Raw genomic sequence first — 14938 nt, 5'->3', positions numbered from 1 at the left:
TTGTTTACACTGATGCCTTCCCTGCCCACCACAAATTGTGTACATAGTCTTCAGATGATACCACCCCTTTCCCCGGCTCCCAACTAAGAGCTGGTTCTAGGTCTGTGTTATATGTCTTATTTAGCCTTTTTATATATGACCTTTGATTTCTGTTGTTTGTATTTTAGCACCTTCATTTAAATACATCTGTGTGCATACAGATATGCATATATGTGTGTGCGTATGCATATATCTTTCATCTGTAGTTTCTGAGAGTTCAGCTGAGGCAGATGGAGTCCTGCAGCCCAGGAGACACATTGCATCCCTGCTAATAGTGTTTGCCACAAGTATTAGTGAATCTTCCTTATTAATGTTTTTATTTCAGAAGACTGAAGCAAAGCTTATAGTGCTTGCTGTTTCCATGGCAGCTAAGTGAGGGTCTTGGGATGACTCACTGTGTTCCTCAAGCTGCACTTTGGGGCCATCTCTGCAGTATTAGCCCCCTTTTTGCTTGGTGGTACTCTTGTCTGTGCCTGTGTGTGTGTGATAGTCACTCTTGCATGGCTTCCATGTCTGGGTTGTGGCATTTGGGGATAAGGTGCTGGAGCCAGAGCATTTTCAGTTTGTTTGAGGCCTCGTTGCCAATGATAGATCACTCCCGTTGACCTGGTATGCCTGCTTGCTTGCTGCTTTTCCTTGCTTTCTCTTGGATGAGGAAGGGACTCTGGTCAGGCCCAGGCTGAGTGAGATGAGCTGCAGCTGGCTCATGGCCTTCTTAGAGCGGAGAGAGTGGTCTCTCATTTTACTAAGTTCCTAAACAAACATTTATACAGGCAACACTCCTTGCAGATCCAGAAACTGAGGCACAGTAGGGTTATGACTTGCTCAAGAATACGTAGCTTCTAGGGAGTAAATCAAGGCATCACAACTTCTGTTCAGCGGGCAGGAATAGGCTGTGAATTGCTAGCACTTTTTTTTTTAAGCAATTACTTTTTGACTTGTTCCTCCAACGGAAAGTGCAAGAGGCGTACACCTTTCCCAAATGTAGACTAGAATCTGCAGGATGCCACCCACTGTATAGCTCTGCTTTCCCAGAGAGGAAGAACTTTTAGAAACCAAATGATCTTGTTATTGCCCACCCCTGGCTTTTCAGGGTAGAAAATTCATGATAGGAATGATTGTTAAGAGAATGCTTGGAACCGTGGGTTAACAGGAAAGGCTACATAACTTCACATATCTGCAACCAGAGCAGCCACCAAGCATGACTTACTCAGCAGCAGGAAGATGATTGTATTTGAATTCCTGTGTGTCCAAAACTGAGGCACCATGTTCTTTGAAAACATGCCACCTAAGGCTGAGCACAGTGGCTCATGCCTGTAATCCCAGCACTTTGGGAGGCCAAGGCGGGAGGATCACTGGAGGTCGGGAGTTCGAGACCAGCCTGACCAACATGGAGAAACCCCATCTCTACTAAAAATACAAAATTAGCCGGGTGTGGTGGCACATGCCTGTAATGACAGCTACCCAGGAGGCTGAGGCAGGAGAATCGCTTGAACCTGGGAGGTGGAGGTTGTGGTGAGCTGAGATCGTGCCATTGCACTCTGGCCTGGGCAGCAAGAGCAAAACGCCATCTCAAAAACAAACAAAACGTGCCACCTCATGGCTTGTATTGTTGGGCCCTGTGGTTGCAAAGCTGCCTCCTGAGTTAAGGAGGAAAGGGAAAAGATATAGCTGGAAGTGAGTGGAAGAGATGCTGAGGTCTGGGGCTGCACAGATGCTCTCAGCAGAGCTAGAGGTGCTCGAGCCCTACTGGGGATGGATGGGGAGTGGGGCAGCGGCATTTGCTACCTTAGGAATCAGGGCCAAAGCCACTGATGTTTATTTGACAGCAACACTGCACTGGGTACTTAAAGAAATACTTAAAGAAATTATTTCCTGTTGCAATTATAATTACTGCTTATTAAGGAAATTTTGGGAATTTTAGAAAGAATCAAGTTTGCCACCCAAATGCTACCACTGTTAATCTTTTGGTGTTAAATGTTCCCCCTAGACATTTCTGTGCATAGATTTTTGGTGTGTTTACATAGTCATTATTCTACTGTATATACAATTTTATGTCCCTTTTGTACTTAACATATAAACATTTTTTCCATGTTACAGTCTTAAACAGAATTTTATGGCTGCCTTCTCTTTGATAGGAGTTTCTGTAGCATTGTTTTCCTGGTCCCAGAGCTGGAGGGAGGCTTGGGTTTTCTCCTATTAGTTCTCCTGGCTCACACTGCAGCTTGCTGTAATGCTGTGTGGATGGATTGCTGGGCTCTCTGGGACTGCCTCTGACTGCCCCTTGGTAACTTAAGATTTATGGGCTGGTGGGAGGAACCCCTAGAACCAACCTTCAACCCCAGGCTGTAATAGCCATAGAGCCAGAAATGACTGACTGGGAAAGGCAAGCCTGAGCCAGCCTGAGTCTTTGGAGACTGTCTGGCACTTATCTCAGGCTGCCTTGCATCCCCTACTGTTTACCTCAACCCTTGACCAGATTGACAACCTCTAGTTGGAATATGTTTTGTCCTGCTAGGCCCTGGCTTCAGGAGGGCAAGGATATTGGAGTCTCTCTGAGGCCCCGGCACACAGTCTGGCAGAAGGTAATTGCTTTGGTAACCCATCAGGCTGCTGCTCTAGCTCAGCATCCTCAGAGCTGTAGAACCTGCTTCCTGCTCTTGCTTCACCCTCTCTGGATCAGCGAAGAAAACCTCGGGCCTGCTACATTTTCACATTGCTCATGGGACTCTGCGACAGTGGCAGAGGGAACATCCTAGCTTGTGTGTGACAGGCCGTGCATAGGCTTCTCTGACACACACTGTACGAAGGAGGAGACCCACTCCTGGCCTGATGGGAGGACTGCTGCCATGTTCAGCTCTGCTGGGAGACGTGAACAAGTAGGTAAGCATGGCTGCCCTTACAGCAGCTACTCCAGTCTCTGGCCTGCTCGCAACTGAAAGACCCACTTCACCCACTCCCCATGCTTCAGCCTTGTGATGTGAGGAACAACAGCAGGCCGGGTGGCAAGCTAGGCAAGCAGGCTGTGGGGGCGAGCTGGCTCAGCAGTTGATGTGGGTAAGAGAAGCAGGCACAGGATGCTGCCCACACTTTTTTTTTTTTGTTTTTGCCCAGGCGGAGTGGTGAGGTAGTGGGGGCTGTGGTGAGGAAAGAGGAAGTGACACTCCTACAGGCTGGTAGGATAGCACTCAAGCTGCCTGATTAGAGGAGTCCTGGTGAGACTACCATAGGGCCCAGCTGTGGACAGGTTCAGCCCTGAAGTCCTGCACTGTGGAATACAGCAGTGGGAAATGTCTGATGCAGTTTTTCGAGTCTTCCCTGGAGAATGTGTAGGAAATGAAATCTACAGTTAATGGGTAGGAAAGGGGGTCTGGGGCCAGGTGCAGTGGCTTATGCCTGTAATCCCAGCACTTTGGGAGACCGAGATGGGTGGATCACTTGAGGTCAGGAGTTTGAGACCAGCCTGGCCAACATGATGAAACCCCATCTCTACTAAAAATATTAGGTGTGGTGGTGTGTGCGTGTAATCCCAGCTATTCAGGAGGCTGAGGCAGGAGAATCACTTGAACCCAGGAGGCTAGAGGTTGCAGTGAACTGAGATTGCACCATTGCACTCCAGCCTGGGTGACAAGAGTGAAACTCTCTCCAAAAAAAAAAAAAGCCGGCGGGGGTGGTGGTGGGTTCTGAGAGCCTCTCAGTTGAGTTAATTATACAGGTTTTACCATTGGCTCTGCGACCTGTTGGATATTCTTTTTGGCTGCAATTTTGGGCTGTCAGTTGCCTGGTAAGAGAATTCACATAAATAATAAAGTAGGAGTAAATCAGGGAAGGGTCAAGTAAAGCTGAGGTCATGAAGGTGGTTGCCTTGTAATTCAACATATACTTCATGAGCACTTGAGCTTTGGTACGTTCTAGTTGACAGCATAGTAGTTGTTTTTGAGACAGAGTTTCGCTCTTGTTGCCCAGGCTGGAGTACAATGGTGCGATCTTGGCTCACCGCAACCTCCGCCTCCCAGGTTCAAGCGATTCTCCTGCCTCAGCCTCCCAAGTAGCTGGGATTACAGACATGCGCCACCACACCTGGCTAATTTTGTATTTTTAGTAGAGACAGGGTTTCAACATGTTGGTCAGGCTGATCTCAAACTCCCGACCTCAGGTGATCTGCCTGCCTCAGCCTCCCAAAGTGCTGGGATGACAGGCGTGAGCCAGCATGCCCGGCCCCATTTGTGTGTGTGTGTGTGTGTGTGTGTGTGTGTTTTGAGATAGTCTCACTGTGTTGCCCAGGCTGGAGTGGAGTGGCACAATTTCCGCTCACTGCAGCTTCCACCTCCTGGGTTCAGGTGATCCTCCCACCTCAGCCTCCCGAGTAGCTAGGACCACAGGCATATATCACAATGCCCAGCTAATTTTTTGTATTTTTTTATAGATACGGGGTTTCACCATGTTGTTCAAGATGATCTCAGACTCCTGAGCTCAAGTGATCTGCCTGCCTCAGCCTCCCAAAGTCCTGGGATTACTGGCGTGAGCCACTGTGCCTGGCCAAGATGACAACATAGTCTTTTTGGATTAGATGAACTAAGCTGCTTATTACACAGCAAGCCCTAGGGCCCTAACTTTATCCAGCTAATTCTAGCTTTACAGAAATTTGCATTCAAAAGTAAGTGAAAAAGTCACAGTGTACATCTGTAATTCCAGCTACAGGCTGGGAGGACTGCTTGAACCCAGCAGTTTGAGACTAGCCTGGGCAAAACAGACCCTGTCTCACTACTTTTTATTTTTATTTTTTTGAGATGGAGTCTCGCTATGTCGCCCAGGCTGGAGTGCAGTGGCACAATCTCAGCTCACTGCAACCTCCGCCTCCCGTGTTCAAACGATTCTTCTGCCTCAGCCTTCTGAGCAGCTGGGACTACAGGCGCGCACGACCACATCCAGCTAATTTTTGGATTTTCAGTAGAGACAGGGTTTCACCATATTGGCCAGGCTGGTCTCAAACTGACCTCATGATTGGCCTGCTTCAGCCTCCCAAAGTGCTGGGATTACAGGTTTGAGCCACCATGCCTGGCTTTTTTTTTTTTTTTTTTTTTTTTTTTTAAGTGAAAAGACCACCCTTCCAGTATCTCAAACCCATAGCCTACAAGTAAGTACATGGTGGTGCACGCCTGTAACCCTAGAGAAGCTGAGGTGGGATTATCACTTGCATCCAGTTTGAGCCAGTCTGGGCAACAGACCCTGTCTCTACAAAAAATAAAAAGTTAGCAGGGTGTGGTGGTGCATACCTGTGGTCCCAGCTACTCGGAATGCTGAGGTGGGAGGATCACTTGAGCCCAGGAGGTCAAAACTGCAGTGATCACACCACTGCACTCCAGCCTGGGTGACAGAGTGAGACTGTCTCCCCCCGCACCCCGCCAAAAAAAAACTAGTGTGGTGGCTCATACCTGTAACCCCACCACTTTGGGAGGCTGACGCAGGTGGATCACTTAGAGTCAGGCGTTCAAGACCAGCCTGGCCAACATGGTGAAACCCCATCTCTACTAAAAATACAAAAATTAGCTGGGTGTGATGGCGCATGCCTGCAGTCCCAGCTACTTGGGAAGCTGAGGCAGGAGAATGGCTTGAACCCGGGAGGTGGAGGCTGGAGGTTGCATTGAGCCCAGACCGTGCCCACTGCACTCCAGCCTGGGTGACACAGCGAGACTCCATCTCAAAAGGAAAAAAAAGTGATGGTAGAGACTTCTGTTTCCTGGCCAAAAATTCTCTCACTGGGGCTCACCCAGGCTGAGAACTAGGGAAACTGCAAAGAAAACATAGTCCTGATTACGTGCAGGCTTACAAGGTGGAGCTAAAACTAATCCACTGGAAGGTAACAAGAAACAGCAATAGGTATCCTTTTTTTTTTTTTTTTTTTTTTCTTTTTTGAAACAGAGTCTTGCTGTCACCCAGGCTGGAGTGCAGTGGCGTGATCTCCACTCGCTGCAAGCTCCGCCTCCTCCCGGGTTCACGCCATTCTCCTGCCTTAGCCTCTGGAGTACCTCAGACTACAGGCAGCCGCCACCATGACCGGCTAATTTTTTGTATTTTTAGTAGATACAGGGTTTCACCGTGTTAGCCAGGATGGCCTTGATCTCCTGACCTTGAAGTCTGCCCGCCTCGGCCTCCCAAAGTGCTGGGATTACAGGCGTGAGCCACCACACCCAGCCAACAATAGGTATCCTTAATCCAAGCTGTACAGCAATTCATGATTCACAAGTCTCTTCTGTAGAAAACATTTAATAATAGGGAGGTGATGGAACAACAAAGCAAAGGCAGTGTTGGGGCATCAGACCAGGGCAGGGCTGGAACTAGGGAGAAGCAACCAGTTAGGAGGCAGGCTACTACAGGTAACAAATGGAGAGCCCTCTCACCCAGCCAACTCCAAGAGTTCCTCTAGTCCCTTGTGCTTTACCCCAGACTTTAGCCCCAGAGCCTGTTCCTCATCTCCAGCAAAGAATAGCAGGGCAGGACCTGAGTTGGTCTCTTTTCAGGGGCTGTCTTGAAGATGGCTGTTTTAGCAGACATGAGGCTGCCCAAAGGTTTCTACAAGCCACCCTGCGTGGACTTTGGGGGTTGTTGAACGCATGCTCTGACATCCATGAATTGGAGACCTGGATCTAAACATGGGTTAGCTGCCCATCCTGGCATCTTTGGCTAATACCCTTAGCCTGGGTGCCCCTGAGAATGATACTTTGGGCTGTTGAAGATCCTGTCTGAGGAACCTCACATGGGTTTCCTAGTTAACTTGTAAAGTCACTCTGCCAGAGGTTATCACCGCAAAAAGCAGGACCTGGTGGGCTGGGCTCTCCATACCCTTCCAGCTCTGACTGCCTGGCATAAATGTTCCTCTTGAGATGGATGTGTGTTGAGGTGCAGGGAGAGCGCTGGGCTGTGGCTAGGGATAGGGCAGGCAGGATTTGCTCTTGGTCACACTGGAGGGATGCCCAGACCACACCCGGGCACTGGAGCAGTTCTGGGATACAGTGTCTGAATCCTCAGTGGCCACTGCTCTCTTGGCCCTGACTGTGCAAGGGAATCACGAACACAGAGACGTCATCGTAGGACACCTGCCCTTCCTCTGTGGGACTGTCTTCCTTTCCCTGTGTGCTGTGTATCAGCATCTGGGCCAGCTTCAAGAACCTGTGAAGACCATCCTGCAGATAGACTTCAGGGGCAGAGCAAAGGGGCAAGGCCAGCCCTCAGGAGAACTCACTGCACAAGGCTGGACATGGGGACCCAAGCAGTGCAGTCCGACTGGGGACCAAGCAAGCAGCAAGCCTGGAAGGGCCATGGGCTGAACCACAAGAGGCTATATCCAGGGATTTTTGGAACCCTACTCTCCCCTCCTCCTCCAAGAAGCTTGAGACAGCCCTGATCCTGGCCAGCTGCCAGCTCATTGTCAGTGCTATCTTCTCAGCCATAACTACTTGGGCTTGCTGCTGGCACCAACCCAGGCCCAGGCAGGTCCCCAGCAGCTACAGTACCTGTGTGGGTCCTCTTGGTTCCCAGGGAGGAAGCTCCGCACCAGCCATGCCACCTGCTCGTTGGACAGGACATCCCAGAGTCCATCAGTCGCCATGACAACCACATCATCCTCCTGTAGCTCCAGCTGGCCCACATCCAGCACAGTCACCTACAAGTTAAGCCTGAGGATCTTGCACACTCCCTTCCCGACTCCCAACAGCCTCACTGTCCGCCTTTCTGGGCAAATGGAAGCTGGGTTGGACAGCGTTTCCCCCCTTACCTGTGGGACAGAGAGCAAGAAGGGCTTGAGCTGGATGTTCGTGTCTAGGACTCTGAGCTGATGGTCTCCCAGCCCCCGGGAGACAGCCAGTGTTCCTAGTAACCGAGCCTGAGGGAAAGTGAGGTGTGAGGTGATGGCAAATGGCTCCAGCAAATGCACAAGTACCAGGCCCTAGCACTGCAGAGCACACAGGGAGAGGTGGACTGTGGCCCTTGGAAGCCTTAGACTGAGAAAATTCATGGACTCAGAGCAAATCCCAGGCCACCAGCCACAGCTACCAGCAAGAGGCAAAGAAAGGAGCTCCCACCTCTGCAGGGGACAATGAAGAGGGATTCTTGGGGTTAGGGGGTGCCAGGCACTGACCTGCCTACCCTGTCCATGGATCAGTGGGTACTTGAGATCCGATTTCTCCACACGTTTGTAGCTCCTACCAGAAGCAGAGCCAGCATCCATGCAAGCCCTGTGCCCCATCTCATCTTTCCCCAACTCAGGGCCCAGCTATCACACCCTCACAGTGCCCACCCTGCCAAGGTAGAGGGGGGCTGCCCCAGGCCATACAGCTGGGACTGGATCCCAGGGGTCTCCCTTCCCACCTGTCCACCATCCCCACTCACCAACCACTCATGTGGTGATCCCTGAACAAAACCTTCTGTCCCAAGTCATCCCCCTTCAGCCGCCGAGGGAACTCCAGTCGGGTGAACTCGCCAGCCAGAAGCTCAGGGTAGACAAAGGCCTGGGGTGGGGAGGCTGCACTCAGGTCATACTCACTCTTGTGGCCCTGGACGCAGGAGTTGGGGCTTCACAGCCTCCATGCTGCCAAGGGCACCTACCAGCTGCTGGATCCGCTGCCGCTCAGTCTCTGGGGTGAACTCGAAGCTCAGTGGCCGTATCTCATCTCTTCGCACCAAGATGGCCCTGGATTGAGGAGAGAAGGGAGAGGTCTAGGAGGGGGGCTCCACCCTCACCCATGGCCACCCTCCTACCAGTCCTTCCTCCAACCACCAGGACCCAGCTCTGCCCATGATGATTCCTTAAAGCCCTCCATGACTACCTAAGACCTGCAAGGGTGAAGGCTTAGCCCTTTAGCAGGGCCCCTGAGGTCCCCGCCCTCCCCAGCAGCTACTGTCCACCCTCACACTCAACACATACCAAATACACATAATTCAGCCAGTCAATCCTTCCTACTATCCCTCCACTTCCAGCCACCTTTGCTTGTCCCCATTGCTGCTTGTGCTCTCCCCATCCCACCCTTGCCCACCTTCCAAGGGGTGACTCACCTGCTATCCCCAGCATTGGCCACGTACAGCTTTCCCTGCAGGGACACAGCCACCAGGGCTGTGCAGCCGCCCACCTGGCCTGAGGCCTCCAGCTCCCGCCCGATCACCTCGTCCTGGGGCAAACCAAGGCCACCTTAGCTGCTGCCTGTTCTGCCACCATACTACTTTGTCTCTCGATCCCCACCCTACCCGACAGTTCACTTCTACTAGCAGGCCTGACAGTCCCAGCCCAAAGTCCAGCCATGCCTCCAAGATCCCTGCAGTCAGGAGATCTAGACAAGGGAAGTGCTACTCAAAATAGGAAGAGAAACCAGCCACTGCACCAAGAACCAAAAGGGTATTCAATTAGATGATGCAGGTAAAAGCACTTAGCACACAGTAGGCGCTGGATAAAATGAGAGGGTTATGCTGACAGTGATGGCTGTTAGTAACAACCCAACCAACCCAATCTCATCCTCCCAATCCAAGGATCTGGTGTGATGACCATGGGTATACAGAGATGCCATTTCCCGAGATCCCTAGGGGCAAAATCTCCACTTCTTTCCCAGCCAAAAGCCACACACTCACACATTCCTGAAAGGCACTCTCCAATGCCCCGATCACCAAGTCTTCTGCCCTGATGCCCTTTTCCTCCACAAACTGAGGGTCACTGGGGCAGATGCAGCGGCCATTGAGGTGCATGGGGGGCTGAGTGGCCACCAAGCCCTCTACCACGGCCTCCAGCTGCCGGCGCAAGCAGGAGTGCAGGGTGTTGGCAGCCAAGATGGCTGCTGCAGGACCGCCGTGCCCATCGAACAGTGCCCAGTAATGGCCTGTCAGGAACTGCACAGGAAGGGCTCAGTGTCAGCCTCTGCCTGACTTCCCCAGTTGTCCCCTGACCCACCCTGAACTAGAACATGGGGCAGCAGGGTAAGAACCTCAGCCTGCAGGTCGTGGCCCCAGCCTGTAGGAGGGATTCCAGTCAAGAACTCAGGCTGCGCTCACCTCCTCTGGGCACAGGGTCAGCCACTCTTCTTCAGCCCCAAATTCACATCTCCGGATGCACAGCTTCCCACAGGCGGCTTGATCCTCATTGAATTCAGATTTCTCTGCATTGATAATCCTGAGGCCAGGAAATGGTAAGCGACCCTCCAGGGATACACCTATGTCCCCATGGGCACAAGAGAGGACCCCTCCCTCTGGGGCAACAGCTCCCCAGTGCTGTCCCTAACACACACTTAAGACAACCACGATGTAAGCTTCCTAACTTCAGTGGCCTCATGGTTAAGGTAAAAGTCAGGGTCCAGCTCCTCTGGAGCCTACCTGGTGACCCTGGGCTAGAAGGTAAGGGTATGTTGCCATTCCTGTCCCCTGCCCTGTCGCAGCCCAAAGCCCTGTCCCATACAGCGCAGGTCATACCCAGGGTGAGATGGTGGGGGTAGGGGGCGAGGGGAAATCTCCAAAGTCCCGAATGCTGGAACTCTACCGAGTCTCTGGGCCTCATCTTGGAAGCCCCTGGGCTGCAGGTCCTTCCCGACCTCCTGTCTTCTCTGAAGGGGAGGTCGGAATCCCAAGGAAAACGCAGGGTCGGGATGATGGGGACGTTGTCAGGATTCCGAGGAGAGGGCAAGAAGGGGCTGTCCACAGGTGGGTGGGGGCTGTCACTCACTCAGCTTCTCCCGCTTTCTAGGCCGGCCCAAGACCCGAGGCGGGCTCCGGCCCGGGCCCGAGCCAGGGGTCGGGAAGGGGCACTCACTCGGCGTAGCCTGCATTCCAAGGCAGCGTGCGTCCTCGCGCGGGACTGCGCACGGGCCGGGAGTCTGGGCGGCGCGAGGCGTCGGCTGCCCCGGGGCTGGAGCTGGAGCCGCGCAGGAAGCGGGGCCGTCGGTAGGGCACGGGGCTGGCACGCGGCCCGGGCGGCCGCGGCGCGGGGAGCGGCTCCCCAGGCAGGAAGCGGCGCCGGAACCAGCCGGCGGACATGGCGCGGCGGCAGGGGGCTGCCCGCGCAGCGCGGGGCGCTAGGGCTGGGCAGCCCGCGGGAGGAGGAAGTGGGTCGGGGGCGGGGTCAGGGGGGGTGCGCGGGGGGGGGGTGCGCGGGCGGGGGGCGGGGCCGGGGGCGCGCGGAGGGGAGGCGACGCCCCCCAGCCCCGACCTCAGCCTGGGAGCGTGTTTGCGGCTGGCCTGCTGACTCCAGGGGTCAACCCTCGCGACCGCCCGAAGAAGCCCACGCCGGCATCAGCCCCATTTGACAAGCGGGAAAACCGAGGCCCAGAGAAGCGAAGTGGCCTGCCCAGCGTCTCACAGTAGCCAGGGAGGACTGTTCACCCACGCTTGTGGGGCACTAGTGGTTGAGAGGAAAAGCCCCCCACACTTCGCGGGGCCAGCGTCACGCAAAGCCTCAGATCTCCTCCTGCTGGGTGGGGACGTGACGCAAGGGGAAGATGGGGACAGGATGAGCTGGGAGGTGTCAGACCCGCACAATGAGTAAGTGTCTCCGAGCACAGGTTCCTTCAGGTGGCCTCGAATCCTCTCCACCCCCGCCTGCCACCCTCCACCCCAGACGGGCTTAGTGGTCACCTTGGCTTTCCCTGTCCTGAGAGGCTGCTGCCACCCTCGAGGACAGTCTTCCAAATGGCTGTCCCTGCATTCAACATGTCCTCGCAGAATAGACAGCAGGATCCTTACTGGACTGTGAGTGAGTGATGGACAAGAGAAATCTGTGTGAGTGTAAAGGGCAATCAGTGGTCCCCCAAAGGCTCCTGCTGGTCCGAGTTCAGACCTGGGACGGAGGGAAGTGAAAGACGAGGAATCATCTTGCGGTCTCTCAACCACTGGCTAGCTGTCACCAGGGGGTCAGCAGCAGTGTCCTGTTCACATCTGCGAGTTAATAAAGCACTTTGTCACTCTTTTTTTTTTTTTGAGACGGAGTCTCGCCCAGGCTAGAGTGCAGTGGCCGGATCTCAGCTCACTGCAAGCTCCGCCTCCCGGGTTTACGCCATTCTCCTGCCTCAGCCTCCCGAGTAGCTGGGACTACAGGCGCCCGCCACCTCGCCCGGCTAGTTTTTTGTATTTTTTAGTGGAGACGGGGTTTCACCGGGTTAGCCAGGATGGTCTTGATCTCCCAAAGTGCTGGGATTACAGGCTTGAGCCACCGCGCCCCGCCTTTGTCACCCATTTGTCACTCAAATCCAACTCCCTGTGCAAAAGCGTAACTTTGGCCGGACGCAATGGCTCACCCCTGTAATCCCAACACTCTGGGAGGCCGAGGCGGGCGGATCATTTGAGGTCAGGAGTTCGAGACCAGCCTGGCCAACACGGTGAAACCGTCTCTACTAAAAATACAAAGATTAGTTGGGTGTGGTGGTGCGCGCCTGTAATCCCAGCTACTCAGAAGGCTGGGGCACAAGAATCGCTTGAACCCGGGAGGCAGAAGTTGCAGTGAGCCGAGATGGAGTCACTGCACTCCAGCCAGGGCGATAGAGCGAGACTCAGTCTAAAAAAAAAAAAAAAGAAAGAAAGAAAAGAAAAAAGTGTTACTTTATATGGACGATTCTGAGGCCCATGGAGGGGAAGTCTTGGACACCCAGGGGTGTGCTATTTCCATTACGACAATGCAGCTGACTCAATCCTCACCCCCAAGGCACTTCTCTTCCCCTTTCCTCCTCCAGGAAGCCAGGGCTTGCCAATTGAAAGTGGCTAAGGCTCCACAGCCCAGTGCCCCCATATGAGCTGTATGAGGAGTCTACCTTCACCTCCACTCCCTAGCCCAGGCAGACGCTCAGTAGGCCCCACTTCCTCCCAGCAGCTAGCCCTGCCCCAGTGGGAGTTCCTCGGGCCGAAGAAGGAAGGTTCTTAGGGCAGAGAGCTATGCCCAACACCCACTCCCTCCGATGACTCAGTTCCAGAGCAGGCTGGGGGCTGATTGACTGAACCCACAGTGTGTGCTGGGCCCACACTGGGCACAGGAACACAGTACTAATGGAGACAAGTCAGGCCTCTGCCCACCAAGCCCCCTGCAGTGATGGTAGCAGTTCTGGTGGATGCTGCTTCATCCAGCTGGCAAGGGGATAGGGGCCACCTCAGAGAAAGTTTCCCAAAGGACCTCTGAGCTGAGAACTGTCACTGTGACAGAACAGAAATGTACCAGGGTGGGGCAGGCCCAATTCAGTCTATGGGGCCACTTTCTTACCCTCACCAGTTGATGCCTCAGAGGATTTTAAAGTCTAAAATTGGACAAAACAAAGCGCATACACTCTATTCCCCAACCCACCCCTGGGTGGGGGAAAGCCTTGTCCTAAAGTATTTTCACAGAAGCTCTGGGCAACCAGATGTCATAGGCGGTCTGTTGCACAGCTTAGCCATTTTCTATTTTCAGAGCCATGTGGAACCACATGGCAATCCCATCCTCTCTGTTCCAAGGTGGCCTGAGTGTTCCTTCAGTGCTACCAGGCTCTTCTGACTTCCAGGGCTCCTGAGCGCCTCACTCTTGCCTGGATCTTAAGCCAGTGTCTCCTGGTTTACTCCCTCATTTTGCTGAAGTGCATCCTTCAACAACTTTCCAAGAAAGGGTGACTGGGAGGTACTTTCCTGAGAGAGATTATTTATCTATCTTTTTCTGTGAATGGTCTGTTTGTATCCTTTGACAAACTTTCTACTGGGCCATTCGTCTTTTTCTGTTTTTTCTTTTTTTTTTTTTTTTTTGATACGGAGTTTCGCTCCTGTTGTCCAGGCTGGAGTGCAATGGCATGATCTTGGCTCCCCGCAACCTCCACCTCCCAGATTCAAGCAATTCTCCTGCCTCAGCCTCCTGAGTAGCTGGGATTACAGGCATGTGCCACCACACCCGGCTGCCACTGGTCTTTTTCTTAATGGCTTATGAGAGTTATTTATATATTAGAGAAATCAGCTCTTTATTTTGAAATGAGTTACAAGTATGCTGTTTGTAACAAGTTACAGTTTGTTATTTGTGTTTTGGCTGTGATGGTGGCTTTTTCCATATAGACTTCATTTTTAATGCAAATGGTTATTGATCTTTTCATAAATGAAAATAAAAATGTCAGGAACCCCAAATTTGTTATGCTAAAGGGAGAGTTAAGCTTGGAGACTGAGTCACACACACTGGCATTCCTTTTTTTTTTTTTTTTTTTTGAGATGGAGTCTTTCTCTTCTGTCGCCCAGGCTGGAGTGCAGTGGCATGATCTCAGCTCACTGCAACCTCTGCCTCCCGGGTTCAAGCAATTCTCCTGCCTCAGCCTCCCCAGTAGCTGGGATTACTGGCACCCGCCACCATGCCCGGCTAATTTTTGTATTTTTAGTAGAGACAGGGTTTCGCCATATTGGTCAGGCTGGTCTCGAACTCCTGACCTCAGGTGATCCACCCGCCTCAGCCTCCCAAAGTGCTGTGATTACAGGCATGCTAGGATTACAGGTGTGAGCCACCACACCCGGCCTCTTTTTAAATTTTTTTAAAAATTTTATTCCGGCAACACTTCATTCTATGCTGTAGAACTAATGTTCTCCAAAACTGTCATTCTTTTCCCAAATGGATACCTGTTACCTTGCAACCTTGTGTCAAAATATTATGCATTAACCAGATCTCCATAAAAAGGCACAAAGCCTCACGCATCTCCAGGTGACTGCACTCACAAATTGCTCATCAGTAAATTCTTTGCCAGTCCCTAAAACTTTCAAGATGTATATCCTCCTATAAAACAAGCACATGTCAATTGCAACTTTAGGTCTGCAACCTAAACCTAACTCCTAAAACCAAAGTCTGTTAAATTTCACACTGACAATGTCAATTACAAGTTTATCTGCCCAGGTGCAGAACAAGGATAGGATGAGATCAATCATTCCTCCACCTACCCTG

The 14938-nt window shown here is 52.5% G+C and overlaps 1 protein-coding gene across 5 annotated transcripts; it reads right to left on the bottom strand.

The window, feature by feature from the left end:
- Positions 1-6283: 6283 nt before the first annotated feature.
- PPM1M (protein phosphatase, Mg2+/Mn2+ dependent 1M) lies at positions 6284-11162 on the bottom strand. Of its 5 annotated transcripts, none has more exons than NM_001193781.2 (10): positions 10556-10643; positions 10075-10192; positions 9658-9912; positions 9091-9203; positions 8644-8728; positions 8428-8546; positions 8177-8240; positions 7814-7921; positions 7554-7702; positions 6284-7209 (listed from the first exon to the last, which is right to left on the bottom strand). In NM_001193781.2, the coding sequence occupies exons 3-10, from the start codon at positions 9769-9771 to the stop codon at positions 7065-7067; spliced, it is 897 nt and encodes a 298-aa protein (NP_001180710.1). In that variant the 5' UTR covers positions 9772-9912; positions 10075-10192; positions 10556-10643; the 3' UTR covers positions 6284-7064. The 5 variants fall into 5 exon arrangements, with proteins under 5 accessions (NP_001180710.1, XP_028698974.1, XP_077846336.1 ...); XM_028843141.2 differs by lacking the exon at positions 10556-10643 and adding an exon at positions 10826-11162 and having other exon boundaries at positions 6291-7209; XM_077990210.1 differs by lacking the exon at positions 10556-10643 and adding an exon at positions 10826-11111 and having other exon boundaries at positions 6291-7209; positions 10008-10192.
- Between the last annotated feature and the right edge of the window lie 3776 nt (positions 11163-14938).

Source organism: Macaca mulatta, chromosome 2, assembly GCF_049350105.2.
Source record: "Macaca mulatta isolate MMU2019108-1 chromosome 2, T2T-MMU8v2.0, whole genome shotgun sequence".
Lineage (NCBI taxonomy): Eukaryota > Metazoa > Chordata > Mammalia > Primates > Cercopithecidae > Macaca > Macaca mulatta.
This window is presented reverse-complemented; position numbering and strand designations above follow the sequence as displayed.